Source organism: Oncorhynchus kisutch, linkage group LG11, assembly GCF_002021735.2.
Source record: "Oncorhynchus kisutch isolate 150728-3 linkage group LG11, Okis_V2, whole genome shotgun sequence".
In the NCBI taxonomy this organism is placed as follows: domain Eukaryota; kingdom Metazoa; phylum Chordata; class Actinopteri; order Salmoniformes; family Salmonidae; genus Oncorhynchus; species Oncorhynchus kisutch.
Window position 1 is genome coordinate 24,234,712 of NC_034184.2, and position 21,559 is coordinate 24,256,270.

General features: G+C 40.9%; 1 protein-coding gene across 1 annotated transcript in view; it reads right to left on the minus strand.

Moving 5' to 3' along the window:
* Positions 1–6,146: 6,146 nt before the first annotated feature.
* The window catches only part of LOC109898896 (zinc finger matrin-type protein 4), a 160,861-nt gene continuing 145,448 nt past the window's right edge, over positions 6,147–21,559 (minus strand). The window contains exon 7 of the mRNA XM_031835476.1: positions 6,147–6,340. Within this exon, the coding sequence (XP_031691336.1) occupies positions 6,319–6,340 (22 nt within the window). The 3' untranslated portion in view covers positions 6,147–6,318. The remainder of the gene's footprint in view (positions 6,341–21,559) is intronic.

The following is a 21,559-nucleotide window of genomic DNA, read 5'->3' on the forward strand; positions in this document are numbered from 1 at the left end:
AATCGTAAGTTGCTCTGGATAAGAGTGTCTGCTAAATTACAAAAATGTGAAATGTAATATCCAAGAGTGAATCTTACAAGGCCTCTCAGTGAACTGGTGTGTCTTCATAGCTCATAGATGGAGAGTCAGTGTGATGATTGTCCTCTCCCATACACTGTAGCTGTAGTTATACATCATGAATCAGTTAGCAGGTCCAAAGATCTAACATGTTCACAGCTATGTTGTCTCAAGTTGACACAATGCTGCCGTGTTTGTATGGTCGCCTTCCTCAGTCATTTAGAGTCAAATTCCAGTGGGCACAGAAGTCAATTCAACATATATTTAATGTTGGTTAAACAATGTTGATTCAAACAGTGTGTACCCAGGGTGATTACAGTTCATGTTCAACTTCAACTCTTATTCAGTGATTCAGCTCCAACCCTGTCTTGTATACTCCTCTTTTCAACTCGGTGTGGCCATGTTGAGCTAGTTTCACTGCCAGCTCAGTGGTGGCCATTTTGAAAAATGTTGTTCACATTTAGGGTTCCAATAAAGTCCTAGGGAAATAGCTAGTCCCAAGAAAACTCAGGAACAGACATGTAAGGTGAAGCTTTAACACTGATACATGTATATGGAGTGTATTGCTATTTAATCCCAGCACGCATAGCCGGTTGTAATGACTTCACTTCAACCAGTTTACAATGACATGGATGTAATGACATCACTTCAACCAGTTTACAACAGCATGGTTGTATTATGGTTGTAATGACATCATTTCAACCACTTTAAAACAATATGGTTGTAATATGGTTGTAATGACATCATCTAAGACAGTTTTAACCACTGAGAATACTGTTTAGCAAACAGAAAGGATGAACCATTATTACATTTCTACCATACATATTTAATATCTATGTATCCAATATCTATGTATCCATGGCCATTTCTACCATACATATTTAATATCTCTGTATCACAGTTGAAATAATTGGTTGAATTACCTTAGCACTCAGTATCTCATTATCATACCCACAACTCAACACAGGTACTGATGTGATATGTTGTATCCTATTAATACAAAACTCTTAACAGGTCTAGAAAACCACACAATTATAACCTTCAGCTACCACATATTTACAGAAAACACACCATTTTTTCTTCTTCATTAAAACCCATCCCTTGAAACTCACATTGGCATGGTTGTTTAAAAGTCCCGACTACATAAAACCATACCCTGCCATTCCAGACACAAAACAGAATATCCAATCAGGCCCAAAACAGTTCAAACAGAAGCGTGAAATCTATTAAAACGCAAACCATGTGTTTACCACTTCACAGAGGAAAAATAAATGTAACTCTTTTAACAACATCAACAAACAGAAACCCGGCATAGCATAGAGCTGTGAAGTCTGTTTGTTCTCTTGCCTTTTAGGCATAGATAGATATGATTTAGGGTTCTATTCAATCCGTAGGGCTGTATAGTGTGATTGAAAAATGAAGGCAATGTTCCCGCAGTCGTGAAGACTGCATTGAAGTCGAACACTGCATGTATCAGTCCAATCAGAAATTATCGTTACATTTTAACACGGATCTTCCGCGATACTTCCGCCATACGGATTTAATCAAGCCCTTATGCAGTAACTAGAGATGATGGGCTTCTCTCCTGACAAGCATAGATTAGAAGCAAACTGTTAGATCAGGTAAGAATTCTACTAAAACCATGGAAATACCACGCATGTGTCCCCCCTTGGAGATAGAACCAGAATAAGACTACATTTAGGCTACTGCTTTAATGTGTATTTCCCACTATCTTGAGGTAACAAGGGAGAATATTGCTTGTATGGATGTCAACCCCAACACATGTTCAACCCCAACACATGTTTGAATGAATGCCAATGACAGCATCTACAGTTGAAGTCGGAAGTTTACATACACCTTAGCCAAATACATGTAAACTCAGTTTTTCACAATTCCTGACATTTAATCAGAGTAAAAATATCCCTCTCTTAGGTCAGTTAGGATCACCACTTTATTTTAAGAATGTGAAATGTCAGAATAATAGTAGAGAGAATGATTTATTTCAGCTTTATTTCTTTCATCACATTCCCAGTGGGTCAGAAGTTTACATACACTCAATTGGTATTGCCATTACATTGCTTAACTTGGGTCAAATGTTTTGGGTAGCCTTCCACAAGCTTCCCACAATACGTTGGGTGAATTTTGGCCCATTCCTCCTGACAGAGCTGGTGTAACTGAGTCAGGTTTGTAGGCCTCCTTGCTCGCACACGCTTTCTCAGTTCTGCCCACAAGTTTTCTATAGGATTGAGGTCAGGGCTTTGTGATAGCCATTCCAATATCTTGACTTGGATGCCATCTATTTTGTGAAGTGCACCAGTCCCTCCTGCAGCAAAGCACCCCCACAACATGATACTGCCACCCCCATGCATCACGGTTGGGATGGTGTTCCTCGGCTTGCAAGCCTCCCCCTTTTTCCTTCAAACATAACGATGGTCATTGTGGTCAAGCTGTTCTATTTTTGTTTCATCAGACCAGAGGACATTTCTCCAAAAAGTACGATCTTTGTCCCCATGCGCAGTTGCAAACCGTAGTCTGGCTTTTTTATGGCGGTTTTGGAGCAGTGGCTTCTTCCTTGCTGAACGGCCTTTCAGGTTATGTCGATATAGGACTCGTTTCACTGTGGATATAAATACTTTTGTACCTGTTTCCTCCAGCATCTTCACAAGGTCCTTTGCTGTTGTTCTGGAATTGATTTGCACTTTTCGCAAGATACGATCATCTCTAGGAGACAGAACACGTCTCCAACCTGAGCAGTATGACGGCTGCGGGGTCCCGTGGTGTTTATACTTGCATACTATTGTTTGTACAGATGAACGTGGTACCTTCAGGCGTTTGTAAATTGCTCCCAAGGATGAACCAGACTTGTGGAGGTCTACAATTATTTTCTGAGGTCTTGGCTGATTTCTTTTGATTTTCCCATGATGTCAAGCAAAGAGGCACTGAGTTTGAAGGTAGGCATTGAAATACATCCACAGGTACACCTCCAATTGATTCAAATTATGTCAATTAGCCTATCAGAAGCTTCTAAAGCCATGACATACATTTCTTTCCAAGCTGTTTAAAGGCACAGTCAACTTACTGTATGTAAACTTCTGACCCACTGGATTTGTGATAGAGTGAATTATTAGTGAAATAATCTGTCTGTAAACAATTGTTGGAAAAATGAATTGTCATTCACAAAGTAGATGTCCTAACCAACTTGCCAAAACTATAGTTTGTTAACAAGAAATTTGTGGAGTGGTTGAAAAACGATTTTTAATGACTCCAACCTAAGTGTATGTAAACGTCCGACTTCAACTGTATGTGGTATCCCCCATGGTCTGCGTTCCATTGATCTGTTACCGTATGTTTTGGTGGTGGCAAAGTGAACAATAACACTTTGTTAGTGAGAGCCACCAACCATACAGTAAGTCCTTCATTCCAGTGACTTCAGGAAACCCAAAACTGACTCTAGATCAGTGGCTAGGTGAAACTTCAACCTACTCCATTGGTGGTCTTGTAGTGCAAGTCTGTATGGATGACATTTGAAAATGCCCTAAAAATGTATGGTGTCATCTCACATATTGTTTTGGAGAAAAGGGATTCTGAATGACACTATGGCGTGTATGACATCATTAATCACAGAGGTACTAAACATAGGATTGTTTACTGAACCACAGATACTGACCATTAGTTTAACGTACTACTGCATGCCTGTATTATGTGGTTGTTTCAATTTGCAATATGTAACTTTCCATTCCAGTCAGAAGTGCTGCCACTGTACTTGGTTATAAACTGAGGAGATGGGGTTTGGCAGATGTAACCAGTAGATTTCTATTTTCCTTCCTGGCCAAGTGTGTTTGCAGTACATTGAGTAGCCACAGAGGATATTCAAGTTGCAGACTGTGTCCTTAAACCCACTACACCACGTTTTTATATATTTATTATACATGTATATACACTGTATATATTCAATATACAGTGCCAGTCAAAATTTCAATAACCCCTACTCATTCAAGGGTTTTTCTTATTTTTTAAAACTATTTTCTGCATTGTAGAATAATAGTGAATACATCAAAACTGTGAAATAACACATATGGAATCGTGTTTTAACCAAAAAGGTGTTAAACAAATCAAAATAGATTTGAGATTCTTCAAAGTAGCCACCATTTGCCTTGATGACAGCTTTGCACAATCTTGGCATTCTCTCAACCAGCTTCATAAGGTAGTCACCTGGAATGCATTTCAATTAACAGGTGTGCCTTGTTGAAAGTTAATTTGTGGAATTTCTTTCCTTCTTAATGCGTTTGAGCCAATCAATTGTGTTGTGACAAGGTAGGGGTGGTATACAGAAGATAGCTCTTTTTGGTAAAAGACCAAGTCCATATTATGGCAAGAACAGCTCAAAAAAGCAAAGAGAAATGACAGTCCATCATTACTTCAAGACATGAAGGTCAGTCAATCTGGAAAATGTCAAGTTTCTTCAATTGCAGTCGCAAAAACCATCAAGAGCTATGATGAAACTGGCTCTCATAAGGACCGCCACAGGAAAGGAAGACCCAGAGTTGATGTACTTCTGCTGCAGAGGATAAGTTCATTAGAGAAACCAGCCTCAATAAAAGCCCAAATAAATGCTTCACAGAGTTAAAGTAACAGACACATCTCAACATCAACTGTTCAGAGGAGACCACGTGAATCAGGCCTTCATGGTTGATTTGCTGCAAAGAAACCATGACTAAAGGACACCAATACGAAGAAGGGACTTGCTTGTGCCAAGAAACACAAGCAATGGACATTAGACTGGTGGACATCTGTCCTTCGGTCAGATGAGTCCAAATTGGAGATTTTTTGATTCCAACCGCCATGTCTTTGTGAGACAGAGTAGGTGAACGGATGATCTCCGCATGTGTGGTTCCCAATGTGAAGCATGGAGGAGGAGGTATGATAGTGTCGGGGTGTTTTGCTGGTGACGCTGTCGGTGATTTATTTAGAATTCAAGTCACACGAACAGCATGGCTACCACAGCAGTCTGCAGCGATACGCCATTGGTTTGTGCTTAATGAGACTATAATTTGTTTTTCAACAGGACAATGACCCAAAACACACCTCCAGGCTGTGTAAGGGATATTTGACCAATTGCCTGCCCTCAACCCAATTGAGATGATTTGGGATGAGTTGGACTGCAGAGTGAAGGAAAAGCAAGTGCTCAGCATATGTGGGAACTCCTTCAAGACTGTTGAAGAAGCATTCCAGGTGAAGGTGGGTGAGAGAATGCCATGAGTGTGCAAAGCTGTAATCAAGGCAAAGGGTGACTACTTTTAAGAATCAAAAATATATTTTCATTTGTTTAACACTTTATTGGTTACTACATGATTCCATATGTGTTATTTCATAGTTTTGATGTCTTCACTTTTATTATACAATGTAGAAAATAGTAAAAATAAAGAAAAACCCTGGAATGAGAAGGTGTGTCCAAACTTTGACTGGTACTGTATGTTTATGAGCAACACACTGAAAACTCAATTTTAATGCACAGACAACCTACAGTCCTTCGGAAAATATTTTGTATGAATAGAATTATAAAATATTTATAGTATGTATTGCAGCCTTGACCCTCTGGGCTGATATAGTGGTGATTATGATATTGTTTCTTCTACTCTATGACTATCAGTGTAATGGTTATCACCGCTCTGGGTAACACTGACATCAGTTAGTTAGATTGTAAGATTGTGGTTCATAAAAGGAGTCTATATAGTGCAATAATTTTGACCAGCGCCCTATGGGCCCTAGTCAGATGTAGTGCACTATAAAGGGAATAGGGTTTCATTTGGGACACAGTCAAGCAGTATGGCGATCACCAGCAATACCCAATGTTATTCTGACTGCTGTTGGTTTAAAGTACACATATCAAACACATAGGTCCTCAGTAACCTTCAAGACATCGTAAGATTAAAGTTGTTCCTAAGCTCGCACACATGCACGCGTGCACACACACACACACACACACACACACACACACACACACACACACACACACACACACACACACACACACACACACACACACACACACACACACACACACACACACACACACACACACACACACACACACACACACACACACACTCCTGAGCCCTCTGTAGAAGTTTCTCAGTCTTCCAAAATTCCAAGAACCAATATTCCCAAGGTGAGTCTTCATTTTACCAAGCTCCTTACTCCCATGTTACGATTAGCATTTTCCCATTTTCCAAATGTCCACAGGTCTCTGGTCCCAGTGCTTTACTGCTGGACCTGCTTCAAGCTGAAATAGAGAACGGAGAGAAAAAGATGAGTCAGTAGGATTCTCTGAGATATATTGAACACAAGTCAAGAGGAAATGTTTGAAATCATTTCCTCTTTAACTGTCTCTGAGACTGTATTTTGCCTTTGTTGTTACATTTATTTGCCCACAATTATGAAATACTTAAATCACTGAAGTCTACTGAAAGTCAGCCTAAAATATAACAGTTTAATCATCTGCTGCTTTCACTTGGACAACTGAGTACAGAGAGAGTACACAACCATCAATGGAAGGCATTATACAATAATCCGACTTCACAATCTTCTCATTATGGCTCTTGTTCCTTAATGCTTTCCCATTCTGACTGTTCCCAAACGTACAAATAGATGGAGATAAAGAGTTTTTAAAATAAGTAATTACAGAGGATTCTGGGTGTATCATGTTCCTGGTGATTGTGTTTAAATGTTTCCTACGCTAGCCACATTATTACACAGAGACAAAGAGACGCCACAGGTGGGCATTTAGAAAGAATCTACTAAAACATTGAGATTTGTTTGATTGAGGACTGTTATTACTTAATGAAGGCATAGTGGAGTGAATACATTTAACAGGACATTTGATATTCAGATGAAAGAAAGATCTGGAGAAAAAAAAACATATAGGCTAGAGCAGCCTCCACCCCTAAATATAACTGTAGACTTTAGCTATCCATTTCTGGTTTTGTGACTGGGATCCAAACAGCATATTAACACTATAACTGTGGTACATTATTCTGCACTTCATTCACAGAGAGTGCTCTTTTTCTCTCTACCCAAGATGAGTTCAGCTGTCTCGTCTCTCTCCCAAACTCACTCAAGGGTAGCTATAGTTGCCCCATTTCACCTCACACACAGCACACGCACACACACATGCACACGTGCGCACACACATACACATACACTCACTCACTCACTCACTCACTCACTCACTCACTCACTCACTCACTCACTCACTCACTCACTCACTCACTCACTCACTCACTCACTCACTCACTCACTACTGACATGATTAATATACTGGTTTGGCTTGTGTTTCAGTGTGTGTGTTTCAGCCTATAAGAGACAATATTTGCACTCTAACATTCACAGTTCAGTGTTTGTGTGTGTGCGTGCGTGTGTGTGTGTGTTTATGTGTGTTTGTGTGTGTGTATTCATGTGTGCACACGTGCCTGAGTGCCACTGGCGGTTGATGCAGTCCATTCACTCAGCTCAATGTAACATCGAAAGGTTTAGGCTACTACATGATACTCAAATTTGCTCTATACCCATCATGAGGTTGCTACAACCTAGCTTACAAATGAACGTTTATAACGTAGGTGCACACAGGTCAAGAGACAAATTGGTGACAGACAGTGACACGTTCAATACCGCCTTGCACACTCTAGCCTACATCTAGCTGATCTTCGGTGTAATCATTAGTCCAAACAGTCATTTTGCAAATAAAACGAGAGCTTCTATTGAAACACTTCAGGTAAAGTGGTTGCTCAACTAAAAGTTTTGAGGTTATGCTGTGGGACTTAGAGGAAATTTGTGGTTTAGTATGGTACCCTGCATCACTGCTTCATGGCTCCAGACCAGCACAAGGGGGAGTTAGAGCACTGATTATGCTTTTTGGTCCCAAGGCGCTAATGTGTCTCTAACTGACAATGAATGGGCAACATCAACCAAATTGAAACTGATAACTGTGCACAACTTCAAAATGTAATTTCAATGACCTGAATGATGAGGATGAAGAAGGTGCTCTTACTGTAGCTTACTTGTACAGCGCCATTATGGGATATTAGCAGGACAATAGACTCTTGTCAAGAAGGAGGGTAGGGGGAGAATTGTATCGTCAAATGTATTTCTTAGTTAAGTTGCCTGTATCACAACCGGCCGTGATTGGGAATCCCATAGGCCGGCGCATAATCGGCTGAGCGTCGTCCGGGTCAGGGTAGGGTTTGCACGGCCGGGATGTCCTTGTCCAGAAAATAGGCACGGTGGGCTTATGGTTTCTCTCCCTCTAAAAACAGAAATAAATATTTTGGCCTTTACAAGTATTTTTTGGGCCTTTATTCAGATTACAATAGCTCACTTTAGGTTATTTGAAACTGAAATCATCTCCAAAATATTGTTATTTTTTTAAACAAAATGAATATTATTATTAATAATTCATTGAGAATAATATAAAAGCCCCTTAGATATTCTCACAGATCCTAATGAAAAATTCCCCTTAGATATTAATTTAGAATCCTCCAATCCTCTAAATCTAATTATTTGCAATTATGCCGCGTCATTGAAAAATATATTTTCCGATATACTGATCTACTAATCTCACTAGTGTTGAGTAATGTAATGAGTAATATGCTGTTAAGTGGTGTAGGTCTTATTTATTTTAAAAGCTTATTGAAGTTAGAAGCAATAGGACTTGAAGCAGTAGCCTACCCGCGGTGGGCAACTATTTTAGCACTGTTTCGCGCTGCTCTGAGACAAGCATGGGGACTGGTCTTGACAAATCAATGAGATTTTTATTTCACTGTTTTCATCTCCGTTTGAGTTTGAGTATTGTTTAGACTAGAAATAGAGTGTGGAAATGTAATGCTCTTAGTACTGTAGCCTACTCCCGACCGTCACGTTGTACAGCGCCATATTTTCCTAATGGAAAACCTGAGGGTTTAGTTTTTCTTGGATTAGAAGCACTATAATATTAATCAAATTAATTAAGCTATATTTCTTCAAATCAATCCCATATACTATGTTCTTACAAAAAAAGGTTTTAAATTCTCTAGCAGACAATATTGAAGAGCTTTATCTGCGTCTCTGCATGTGGAGTAAAGGTGGTCTAGAGTTTTTTTCCTCTAGTTGCACATGTGACATGCTGGTAGAAATTAGTTCAAATGGATTTAAGTTTTCCTGCATCAAAGTACCTAGCCACTAGGAGCACCACTTCAGCATGAGCATTTCCTTGTTTGCTTATGTCCTTACACAGCTCGTTGAGTGCGGTCTTAGTGCCAGCATCGGTTTGTGGTGGTAAATAGACGGCTACGAAAAATATAGCTGAATTAGTACTTTGTTAGTGATAACCCTAAGGCTAAATATGCTGACTCAAAGCTGATCATTACCAAAAACGTTAGTAATTAACTCAATCACTTCCTCACTTCCCATCTTTTTTTCCCACTAGATTCCATAGGCACAAAGTCAGCCACTCTGCCTTGCAAATGACATAATTACTTTCCTAAAGAGACAGCGCACACTTTTATACAAGAAGTGTTACGGTTTTCTTCCGTCGAAGGAGAGTCGGACCAAAATGCAGCGTGGTAATTTTCATACATGTTTAATAATGATGAAAAACGAATAATACAAAAACAACAAACGGAACATGAAAACCTATACAGCCTATCTGGTGAACATAAACACAGAGACAGGAACAATCACCCACGAAACACTCAAAGAATATGGCTGCCTTAAATATGGTTCCCAATCAGAGACAACGAAAATCACCTGCCTCTGATTGAGAACCGCCTCAGGCAAACATAGACTATGCTAGAAAACCCCACTAAGCCACAATCCCAAAACCTACGAAAAACCCCCATACATAAACACAACACAAAATAAACCCATGTCACATCCTGGCCTGACCAAATAAAATAAGAAAACACAAAATACTAAGACCAGGGCGTGACAAGAAGAGATTGCCTCTCCTATGCAATTGTTGTTGATCAGGACAATAAAACATTTCTCCTAGCAGTTGCCAATTAAATAAGTCCTAAATGGAACAGACTGTTTGTCATCTTTAGTCCCATGATATCAATTAAAGCTCAATATCTCAATGCATGCACACACTCCTAATGAATAATATGTCTTTACCTGTATTGTGAATAGACCTAGGCTATATTTTGCATTACCCAGTTCATCAATAGAGATTTACCTTTCAAATAAATGATTACCTTTATGCTGTTTTGTAGTTAGATAAAAACAGTCAAATTGATGGTATAATTGTATAATTGATTAATTAACGCATATATGGCTGTCTCTAAAACAATTACATTTCAAATGTAATGATATTGAACTCAAAAGATGCCCAACGATTGAACAGAGCAGTAGCTGAGTTTATCTGTCTGGATCAAGTGCCATACTGCTAATAAGCATTTTTGTTGTTGTTGTTTCGGTATCTTTTTGGTATGGAGTATCCTGATGGTATCAAGTATCTTGATACTAAACCTGGTATCAGTATCGAAGTCAAAATTCTGGTATCAAGAGGAGGATGGAAAATACAGTAGCTGTCCTCCGGTTACACCATGGTGCTACCCTAGAGGGTGCTGTTGAGGCTACTGTCGATCTTCATTGCAAAACAGTGTGTTAAATTAGTTATTTGGTGACGTGAATATATTTAGTATAGTTTTATCTAAAGAGGATAACTTTAATGTTTGACTATTTTTATATTTTTGAAATTCACTGAGTTAGATGGTCCTCCACTTCCTCATCCGAGGAGCCTCCACTGGTGCGTGCCTGTGTATTTTGAGGCTATAGTCCGACAGGCTTTTGCACTCTTAAAGATTTAACATTTCTACATGCATATATAACATTCAATGTCCACAGTCTTGGTGTGACATAAATTACAGATGTTTTTTTCTCTCAGTTGTCTCCGGATATGAATCCTGAAAAAGGAATCCAACCTGAAATTTCCTCAACCCTCACCCATCCTTACCCCAGCTTTACCTCAACTCACCCCATTCTTGCCTCATCTCACCCATGTTTACCCCAGCCTGCCCTCCCCTCCCCTTACCTCACTCCATTCTTGCCTTATCTCCCCTCAATTCACCCATCCTTACCCCAGCCTCCCCTCACCTCACTCCATCCTTGCCTCATCTCCCCTTACCTCACCCAGTCTTACCTCACCTCACTCCATCCTTGCCTCCTCTCCCCTTACCTCACCGATTCTTACCCCAGTCTTACCTCACCTTACTCCTTCTTGCCTCATCTCCCCTTACCTCACCCATTCTTACCCCAGTCTTATCTCACCTCACTCCATCCTTGCCTCATCTCCCCTTACCTCACCCATTCTTACCCCAGTCTTACCTCACCTCACTCCATCCTTGCCTCATCTCCCCTTACCTCACCCATTCTTACCACAGTATTACCTCACCTCACTCCTTCTTGCCTCATCTCCCCTTACCTCACCCATTCTTACCCCAGTCTTACCTCACCTCACTCCTTCTTGCCTCATCTCCCCTTACCTCACCCATCCTTACCCCAGTCGTACCTCAACTCACCCCATTCTTGCCTCATCTCCCCTTACCTCACCCATTCTTACCCCAGTCTTACCTCACCTCACTCCATTATTGCCTCATCTCCCCTTACCTAACTCATTTTCACCCTCACCCCAGCACCTCTCACATCCCCTCTGCTCTCCCTTCACTACCTCTCCCCACAAACGTCTCTAGAGGACCATGTGTCTGCAGAAATGTGAAAGAAAGTCTGATTCCTAAATGGGCTTTGCCACTGAGATTCCTTACTCTTGTTTTTACAGAAGTGTGCAAGTTTGTTTGCATTTGTGTGCGAGAGTGTGTTTAAGAGAAAGTGTGTGTGAGAGAGAGAGCGAAAGAGAGAATGTGTGTGTGTACGTGCGTGTTTGTGTGCGTTTGTGTGCGAGAGTGTGTTTAAGAGAAAGTGTGTGTGAGGGAGAGAGCGAAAGAGAGAGAATGTGTGTGTGTACGTGCGTGTTTGCATGCGCCCTAGCACTGTCAATATAGACTAGGTTAAAACCTGTTCGGATAAGAGGAGACAGGGCTGAGGTTTAGTGCTAGGGGCAGGGTGAGAAGAGGGGAGAGCATGATTGCCCAAAATGGACAAAACAAAATTGAAATGAAAATCAATACTTTTCCAGTGAAAAACCAAAACTGGTTTCAAGCAACAACATCACGTAATGCATTTGCATAACCGTAACCCTAACCCAACATCACCTAAGGCATTTGCATAACTCTAACCCCAGGCCTGGGCAAAGGATGGCCCAGGGGCTATATGTGGCCCGCGGCCTGATTCAATACGGCGGGTGGAATCATACTCAGATCGCATAAAGAATTTGCGATAGTAAAATTTTGAAAAACATATTTGTGATTCAAATGAAAAGCCTCTTTGTGTAATGATTTAAATCCCACTGCTTGTGGGACATGTATTTTGAAGGCACGTATAAATAACAACTGCATGAGGACAGACAGTGACTGACAGGCTGACACACACGTCACAGTTACAAATAGTAGCTAGCTAGAAATTGAGCAAAAATTAGTTCTTCAAAGATTTTAAAGAAAAGGGAAGTAGACAATGAATGTAGGGTGTTCCAACAAGAGTGGACATCGAAATATTTCTTTTTTGAAGTACAGTATCAGGGAAAGCTGTGTGCTTAGTGTGCAAAGAGAGCATCGTTGTCTTGAAAGACTACAACTTGTCCTAACACTTCCAGACAAATATAGAGAGAGATATAGAGAAATATAGGAATATGTCTTCTGAGCAGAGGGCAAGTACATTGAAAGAGTTGCTTTCTCAGTTGCAAAAGCAGCAAGGACTTTTCACAAAATTGCATTCAGCAAAGGACGGAATTGTGAGAGCCAGCTGTGTACTGTCCCACAAAATTGCTAAACAAGCAAGCCATTCGCTGAGGGCGAATTCATTAAAGAATGTTTAAATATATAAATATTTTTTCCATTTAACCTTTATTTAACTAAGCAAGTCAGTTAATAAGAACAAATTCTTATTTACAATGATGGCGTACCCCGGCTGACGCTGGGCCAATTATGCGCCACACTTTGGGACTCCCAATCATGGACAGATTTGAGGCAGGGACTGCAGTGATGCCTCTTGCACTGAGATGCAATGACTTAGACCACTGCGCCACTCAGGAGCCCCGAGTAGAGAATGTTTAATTGACTCTGCAGCAATACTTTGCCCCGACAAGAAAGAGCTGTTTGAAAATGTTTCCCTGTGAAGACGACAGTGACACGGCGTGTTGAGGTCATCGCAGAGAATATGGAACAACAGTTGAAAGACAAGATAAAGGATTTCACCTATTTCTCCTTGGCCCTGGATGAGAGCATTGATGCACGTGACACAGCGCAGTTGTTGATATTCTTACGAGGCATAACCCCAGACTTTGAAATTACAGAGGAGCTTGCTTCAGTGCAGTCAATGAAGTGCACAACCACAGGGAAATATTTAATGGAGGAGGTTAATAAGTGTGTGGCAAAGCTGGGACTGAGTTTTAAAAAGTTATCCAGCGTGACCACTGATGGGTGCCCAAACTTGAAGGGAATTTTTTGGGGCCTTTTAAAAAGGATACAAGATCAAGTAGCTGAGCTGAACCCAGATCAGAAAAGGATTTTCCTGCATTGCATTATTCATCAGGAGGTGCTCTGTAAATGTGTTCTGAAAATGAGCCATGTTGTGGATACAGTCACTAAAGTGATACACTTCATAATAGTCAAATCTTTAAACCACAGGCAGTTTGTCTCACTGTTGGAAGAGACAGAGTCGGCTCATGCAGATCTCCCCTACCACACAAACGTGAGATGGCTGAGTTTGGGGGAGGTGCTTGAAGTCGGAGATTGCAGAGTTTTTGCAAATGAAAGGAAAATATGCAGTTTTCCCTCAACTGCAAGATAAAGAAAGGTTGGCTGATTTTGCCTTCACTGTGAACATCATGGTCCTCATGAATGAACTGAATTCCAAACTACAACGGAAGGGCCTTTTTGCACATCAGATGTACAGCCTTGTCAAAGCCTTCAAGGGAAAATGACTCCTCCTGACCCACCAAGTAGAAGCAACAATCTCACCCACCTTCCAACACTATTAGTCTCTTCCCTATCAGATGACCAGCGGGAGAAGTATACATCGCTGTTGCGTGCTTTGAACAGTGAGATTTCTCAAAGTTTTGAGGATTTCGAAGTGTTGGAAAATGTCATCTCCTTTCATCTTCAATGTGGATAACGCTCCCACTGACCTGCAACTTGAGCTTATCGATCTTCAATCTGATGCAGTGATTGGAGAACTAGTCAAAACAATGTCACTGACGAGGTTCTATGCATCTCTCGATGAACAAAACTTTCCAAAGATTATGAGTCATCCTCAGAAGATGTTTGTACTGTTTGGGTCAACCTATGTATGTAAACAGACATTTTCAGTGATGAAATATAACAAGTCAAGGCACAGATAATCGCTTACTGACTCACACCTCTCAGCAATCCTGCGCATAGCGATGTCAGAAACTATACCTGACTTCACTGCTCTAGTCAATGCCCATCAGAGACTTCACTCCTCACACTAATTGAGTAGGTTAAATGTAATGTTGACCTCCCTCTCTTTCTTGTGTTTTTGTGCATACCCGTTAAATAGAGTTCTGTCCGTGGTGCTGAATGCACAGTGTACTTTTCCTTCCGTGTGTCACATATACTCCATCTCCGGCCTCTACATTGTCAGGCTGCTGATTATCCCGCACACCTGTCACCATCGTCTCGCGCACCTGCACCTCATGACTCCATCACCTCCTTGATTATCTTCCCTATATCTGTCACTCCCCTTGGTTCTTTCCTCAGGTGTTATTGACTCTGTTTTCATGTCGGTGCGTTTGTGTTTCTTATTCATTTTATTTATTAAAACTATCACTCCCTGAACATGCTTCCCAACTCTCAGCGCACTCGTTATACCGTGTAGTTCATTGCATGTTTAATAATGAAAATACCTTCCAAAAGGAGAACATGGATGTGGTTTATTTCTGTGCATGTTAAAAAAGTAAAATAAGTAGCATATCTGTACGTGATTTGCAGTAGATATATCTGTCAACACAGTCATACACATGATGTATAATCCTGTAATATGATTCTGGAAAATAATTGCCCAGGCCTGCCCTTACCCAACAACACGGAACCCATTTGCTGGATTGGTTATATTCTTGTTATGGTGCACTTCTAATGCTTTTTGAGGTGGGTTCGGTTTCGGTTCCATTATTTAAAAAAATATCACGTTTTTGATTTCGCTTTCAATTATGTTTTTTTTTAAACATGAAATGCATTATGGAATAATGACCTTACAATAATTGTAGAGCTTTTTAATAGAAAGAGTGAACATTCAATTGCCAAAACATTGAAAATATTCCATTGTCATTAATCAGGTCCACAATGGGTAGACCTCAATAGACAAATAGGAATTTGCAATGAAATAATACAATATTTCAGTTGTTTATATTACCTTGTTGTTATTCGATTACTTTATAATTGTTCATTCCTTAAACGAATCATCTCATCGCTTTTCAGGCAGTAGCAGTCAGGCAGCCAGGCCATCTAACATTATGTTTTCCCCGAGTCCCCAATCTTTAGTCATTCTATTTATCTAGCCTGTCTAACAGTGTTGGCTGGCGGAAGGAGCTATAGGAGGACTGGCTCATTGTAATGGCTGGAATGGAATTAATGGAACGGATTCAAACGTGGTTTCCATATTTTTATGTGTTTGACACCGTTCCATTTCAGCCAATACAATGAGCCCGTCATCCTATAGCTCCTCCCACCAGCCTCCACTGGTGCCTGAGTATGCCGCAGAGCTGTCTGACGAAATAATTGTACTAGTTCTTCAAAGTAGATAAGGCATTCTTTCAAGAACTGTCTCTGTCCCTCTCATCATTGTGTTGTGTACATTCCTCTCTCATGCAGTCTATGCGGTCTGTCTGCATTTAACCTAACATCTCATGCGTAAAAGTGCATCCGTCCAGAGATATGTACAGTACCAGTCAAAAGTTTGGACACACCTACTCATTCATAGGTTTTCTTTATTTTTGCAATTTTCTACATTATAGAAGAACAGTGAAGACATCTATGAACACTATGAAACAACACATATGGAATCATGTAGTAACCAAAAAAGTGTTAAACAAATCAAAATATATCTAAGATTTTAGATTCTTCAAAGTAGCCAACCTTTGCCTTGATGACAGCTTTGGACACTCTCGGCATTCTCTCAACCAGCTTCATGAAGTGGTCACCTGGAATGCATTTCAATTAACAGGTGTGCCTTCTTAAAAGTTAATTTGTGTAATTTCTTTCCTTCTTAACGCATTTGAGCCAATCAGTTGTGTTGTAACAAGGTAGGGGTGGTTTACAGAAGATAGCCTTTTTTGGTAAAATCCATATTATTATTATTATTGCAAGAACTGCTCAAATAAGCAAATAGAAATGACTGTCCATCATTAATTTAAGACATGAAGGTCAGTCAATCGGGAACATTTCAAGAACTTTGAACTCTTCAAGTGCAGTGTAGAAAATAGTAATAATAAAGAAAAACCCTTTAATGAGTAGGTGTGTCCAAACTTTTGACTGGTATTGTATATAATGTCGAGATACTCATGTCTCTGCTCTAACATTGGGAGTTGTTGTCCCAAAGGCGGGAAGGAATGCGACAACGTTTAGGTCCAAAATAAGCACATGGAAACACATAGGGCTTATTTTGGTTGGATTTTGGCGAGAGTGAAACCTCTCGGTTCGCGTCTTCCTCTCTGATACAATTATGGTCATTGTAGTTATTTACCATGTTTCTACAGTGAACTAGGTTGAATATTTGCTTAATGAAAACTACAACTCTCTTTAGCCTAGCGTCCTATAGAGTTATTTAAAAATATATAGTTATATTAAATTTTTATTTAACTAGGCAAGTCAGTTAAGAACAAATTCTTATTCTCAATGACGGCCTACCCCGGTCAAACTTGGACAACGCTGTGATACATCCTTGATTTCTTTCTAAATTATTTGATTTCTCTCTAGAGAAACGTTGGGTTCACAAAAAAAATTCAATTCAAATAATTGAACTGATGTTTGTCAATTAGTTGTTTAATAACCCCCCCCCCCCCCCCCCCCCCCCCAAAATGTGTTAATCGTTCAGCACTACACACTATACTTTGATGGCATTTCTTCCACCGTGAGGCTTTTAAAGTTATATTCTGTAACACTTGAGATCTACCTACAGTATACAAGTCTGAGGTGATGATTTAGTTTAAAGTTGGTTATTTACTATTCTGACTCATTTTGAGATTTATATCATGGGAAATAAACTTTCAAACACCTCCAATCAAAACTCCTTAGAGGAATCAAGTGCGATATCAGGTGTGTTTGTTTAAGGTGTGTGTGTAGAGAGAGAAAAGAGAGAGAACGGAGAGAGACAGAACATTTGTGAGCGAAATGGCAGGTGTGTGTGTGTGTGTGTGTGTGTGTGTGGGTGTGTGCAGGTGCCGAAAGACAACTCTTCTCTTAATTTCTCCTCATTCTTCTTTTTATTTAGACCTACTCTACTCATCTCCTCTTCTCGCCTCCTTTGCCATCTCTCATCCTCTCTGAAAGCATGGGCCTCGATATGGCACTCTGACATTAAAGAAGCAGTGCACCTGCAAGAATCTGTCCCCCGAGGTGTCGGACAAGCACACCTGCCTGTGTTGAGTCGATATGAAGTGAGCACAGCTCTCAACCCTCTATCAAACTGACAGCAATGTCAATGTTATTAGAGTAGTATAGAGAGAGCGCTCAATAGAGGCCAGTGACCTCTCCTCCTCCTCACACTTTTGTTCTCCATTTACAGTGTGTGTGTGTGTTCTAACTTTACTATCCTTTTTGGTTTAAAAAGTCCTCACAAGGATAGAAAAACAAGGAACATTCTAACAAGTGGGGACATAACATTGTCAGAAACTCCAGTCACCCAAGTCATAGACTGTTTTCTATGCTACCACACGTCAAGCGTTACCAGAGCACCAAGTCTAAGACCAAAGGCTCCTAAACAGCTTCTACCCCCAAGCCATAAGACTGCTGAACATTTAATCATTTGGCCAACAGACTATTTACATTGACCCCCCCCCCCCCCCCCCCCCCCAATTTGTTTTGTACACTGCTGCTACTCGCTGTTTATTATCTATGCATCATCACTTCTATGCATAGTCACTTCACCCCTACCTACATGTACAAATGACCTCAACTAACCTGTACCCTCGCACACTGACTCTCTACCGGTACACCCTGTATATAGCCTCGTTATTGTTATTTTATTGTGTTACTTTTTATCATTTTTTACTTTAGTTTATTTTGTAAATATTTTCTAAACTCTTCTTGGTTAAGGGCTTGTAAGTTTGCATTTCACTGTAAGGTCTACACTTGTTGCATTCGGCGCATGTGACAAATAAAGTTTGATTTGATTTGCCGGTCTCCAAAAAGAAAAAGGCTATTTTAGGCTCAGCGGTTAGGTTTAGGGTCAGGGTTAGAATTAGGTTAAGGGGTTAGGTTTAGGAGATAGGGTTTGGTTTAGTTTAAGGGTTAAGGTTAGGGTTAAGGTTAGCGTTAGGTTAAGAGTTAGGGTTAGGCTTAGTGGTTAGGGACAATACATTATTGGGTCCCCACTTAGTAGTACATGCATACACTGTGAACGTGTTTTAACATTACTCTTCTCTTCTGCCAACGAGTAATGGACCTTCCACTACTTTGCTAAGAGCTCAAAATACATACGGGATAATGTGACAGTGTATGTGTGTGGTTGTGACAGTGTGCGTGCGTGGGTGGGTGTTTTGTTAACGCATATAGTGTGTGTTGTTGTTGATTTTGTTTATTCTCTGACTGCTGGCTGAGGGCATATTTTGAATCCGCACTTGTCAGACGTTAGGGAGTAAGAGCGCTCTGTTGTTTAAGAGAGAGGGATGGATGAAGGGAGTGGGGGCGTGTGGAATGAGTGTGAGCCAGCGGTAGTCCTGAATTAACCTTACACCTTGCCAGGGGCTGACAGGAGAGAGAGACCTCGCCAGGGGCTGACAGGAGAGACAGTGAGAGAGAGAGAGAGAGAGAGAGAGAGAGAGCGAGAGAGTGAGAGAGAGAGAGAGCGAGAGTGCGAGAGAGCGAGAGAGAGAGAGAGCGAGAGTGCGAGAGAGCGAGAGAGCGAGAGAGAATATGTACTTTATCATTACATGCGAGATGGACTGCTTTTATATCCACACGCATATGCTGTAGGTAAGCTTGTGTCTATGTGTGTATGTATCCAGTGTGTGACTGGGCTAAAAGGTTGAATGGCTTGTCTCCAGTCTCACAACCATCTATCCTTAGGACAGACACACATTACTACAGAGGTTACACATGCATGCACACACACACACGCATGCACGCACGCACGCACATGCACACACACACACCCTTTAGCCCTTGACAAGAGGTCAGTAACAGCACTAGTTATCATAATCATCGCAAATATGTACATGTATTTGCATTGTACACAATGGCAGTACAGAGAAAGGTCTGTTGCTCTATAGTTGACTGTGTGTGTGTGTGTCTGCTACAGTCAACTCTCAATAAATTGAAAAGAATTTGACTTGTGATAGTGTATACTAGGACTGGGTGATATGGCCAAAACATTTCAGATTCATGGGCGATTCACAATATAAATAAAACCAGTTTTACAGTTTCTCTACATAAGCTTTGATGTACAATTAAAAGTCAATAAACTGCATGTAAAATTATACCTAGGCTAAATATAAGCCTTATTTCATCAAAACAGTTGAATATTTTTTGTTGTTGCAATAATCACTGATTTGGCTTTCAAGTGTGTCTGTGAAATTGCAATGTTTGTTACAAACTCAACATGAACCATGCACAATGCACACCCACTAATAAAGAACAACTTCTTGTAGCAGACATTATAGAAAATGAACAATCTCTTAAACAGAAGCCCATGTGCTAGTGAGTAGCCAGCTAATCTTTGTATTTAAAGTCTAGCCAACTAGGAAGTATTTGGTTGCTAACAAGGTAGAACAGTTCAACTGTTATGAATTTACCCTCCTGTCTATCTCCAACTGTTTGAACAACATAGCCTGTTCACTTTGCTAAGATATTGAAATCAAGTGACCTACCTGTTTGCACGCAACAGAAAACTGTGTAAACATTTTTTATAAGAAATGTTTTGGTGTTTGTGGTTGTATTAATTTAGGATCTATCGCAACCCACAGCTGTCCCAGACTATGTATGGAATATTGATTTCTTGCACAGAATCGGTCAACTTTGTACTATGGGGGATAGTAGATTGACATAGGCTCGTGCTTTTGCTGTTCGTTAGGCCTATTCATCTAGTTGGCTGATGAAAAGTAAATGTGAACAGTTCTTCCAATATCTTTAATATGCACCTCAGAATTGGATAAGGACATGCAGAGTTGCGTACCCAATTTGTCTGTCTTCACTTATAGCCTGTGAGAAAGACCCGATCATGGGATGGAGAGCCATGTAAATGGGAGGTGCTTCGGAGGACGCAGCACTCAGGGAGAAGGGAATTATAATTATTATATTTAGCCCAAGGGCTCAACGGCCACTGGCCGCAAAAGGCATTACGGACACACAAAGGGGACGCCGCCGGAAAAGTCAAAGCATTATCAAGTGCTTGTCAAATTGTGAATGAGAGACTGATGATGTGCGATCATCCTGTCTGGGTTGGCGCCCCCCCCCCTTGGGTTGTGCCGTGGCGGAGATCTTTGTGGGCTATACTCAGCCTTGTCTCAGGATGGTAAGTTGGTGGTTGAAGATATCCCTCTAGTGGTGTGGGGGCTGTGCTATGGCAAAGTGGGTGGAGTTATATCCTTCCTGTTTGGCCCTGTCCGGGGGTGTCCTCGGATGGGGCCACAGTGTCTCCTGACCACTCCTGTCTCAGCCTCCAGTATTTATGCTGCAGTAGTTTATGTGTCGGGGGGCTAGGGTCAGTTTGTTATATCTGGAGTACTTCTCCTGTCCTATTCGGTGTCCTGTGTGAATTTAAGTGTGCTCTCTCTAATTCTCTCTTTCTCTCTTTCTTTCTCTCTCTCGGAGGACCTGAGCCCTAGGACCATGCCTCAGGACTACCTGACATGATGACTCCTTGCTGTCCCCAGTCCACCTGGCTGTGCTGCTGCTCCAGTTTCAACTGTTCTGCCTTATTATTATTGGACCATGCTGGTCATTTATGAACATTTGAACATCTTGGCCATGTTTTGTTATAATCTCCACCCGGCACAGCCAGAAGAGGACTGGCCACCCCACATAGCCTGGTTCCTCTCTAGGTTTCTTCCTAGGTTTTGGCCTTTCTAGGGAGTTTTTCCTAGCCACCGTGCTTCTACACCTGCATTGCTTGCTGTTTGGCGTTTTAGGCTGGGTTTCTGTACAGCACTTTGAGATGTCAGTTGATGTACGAAGGGCTATAT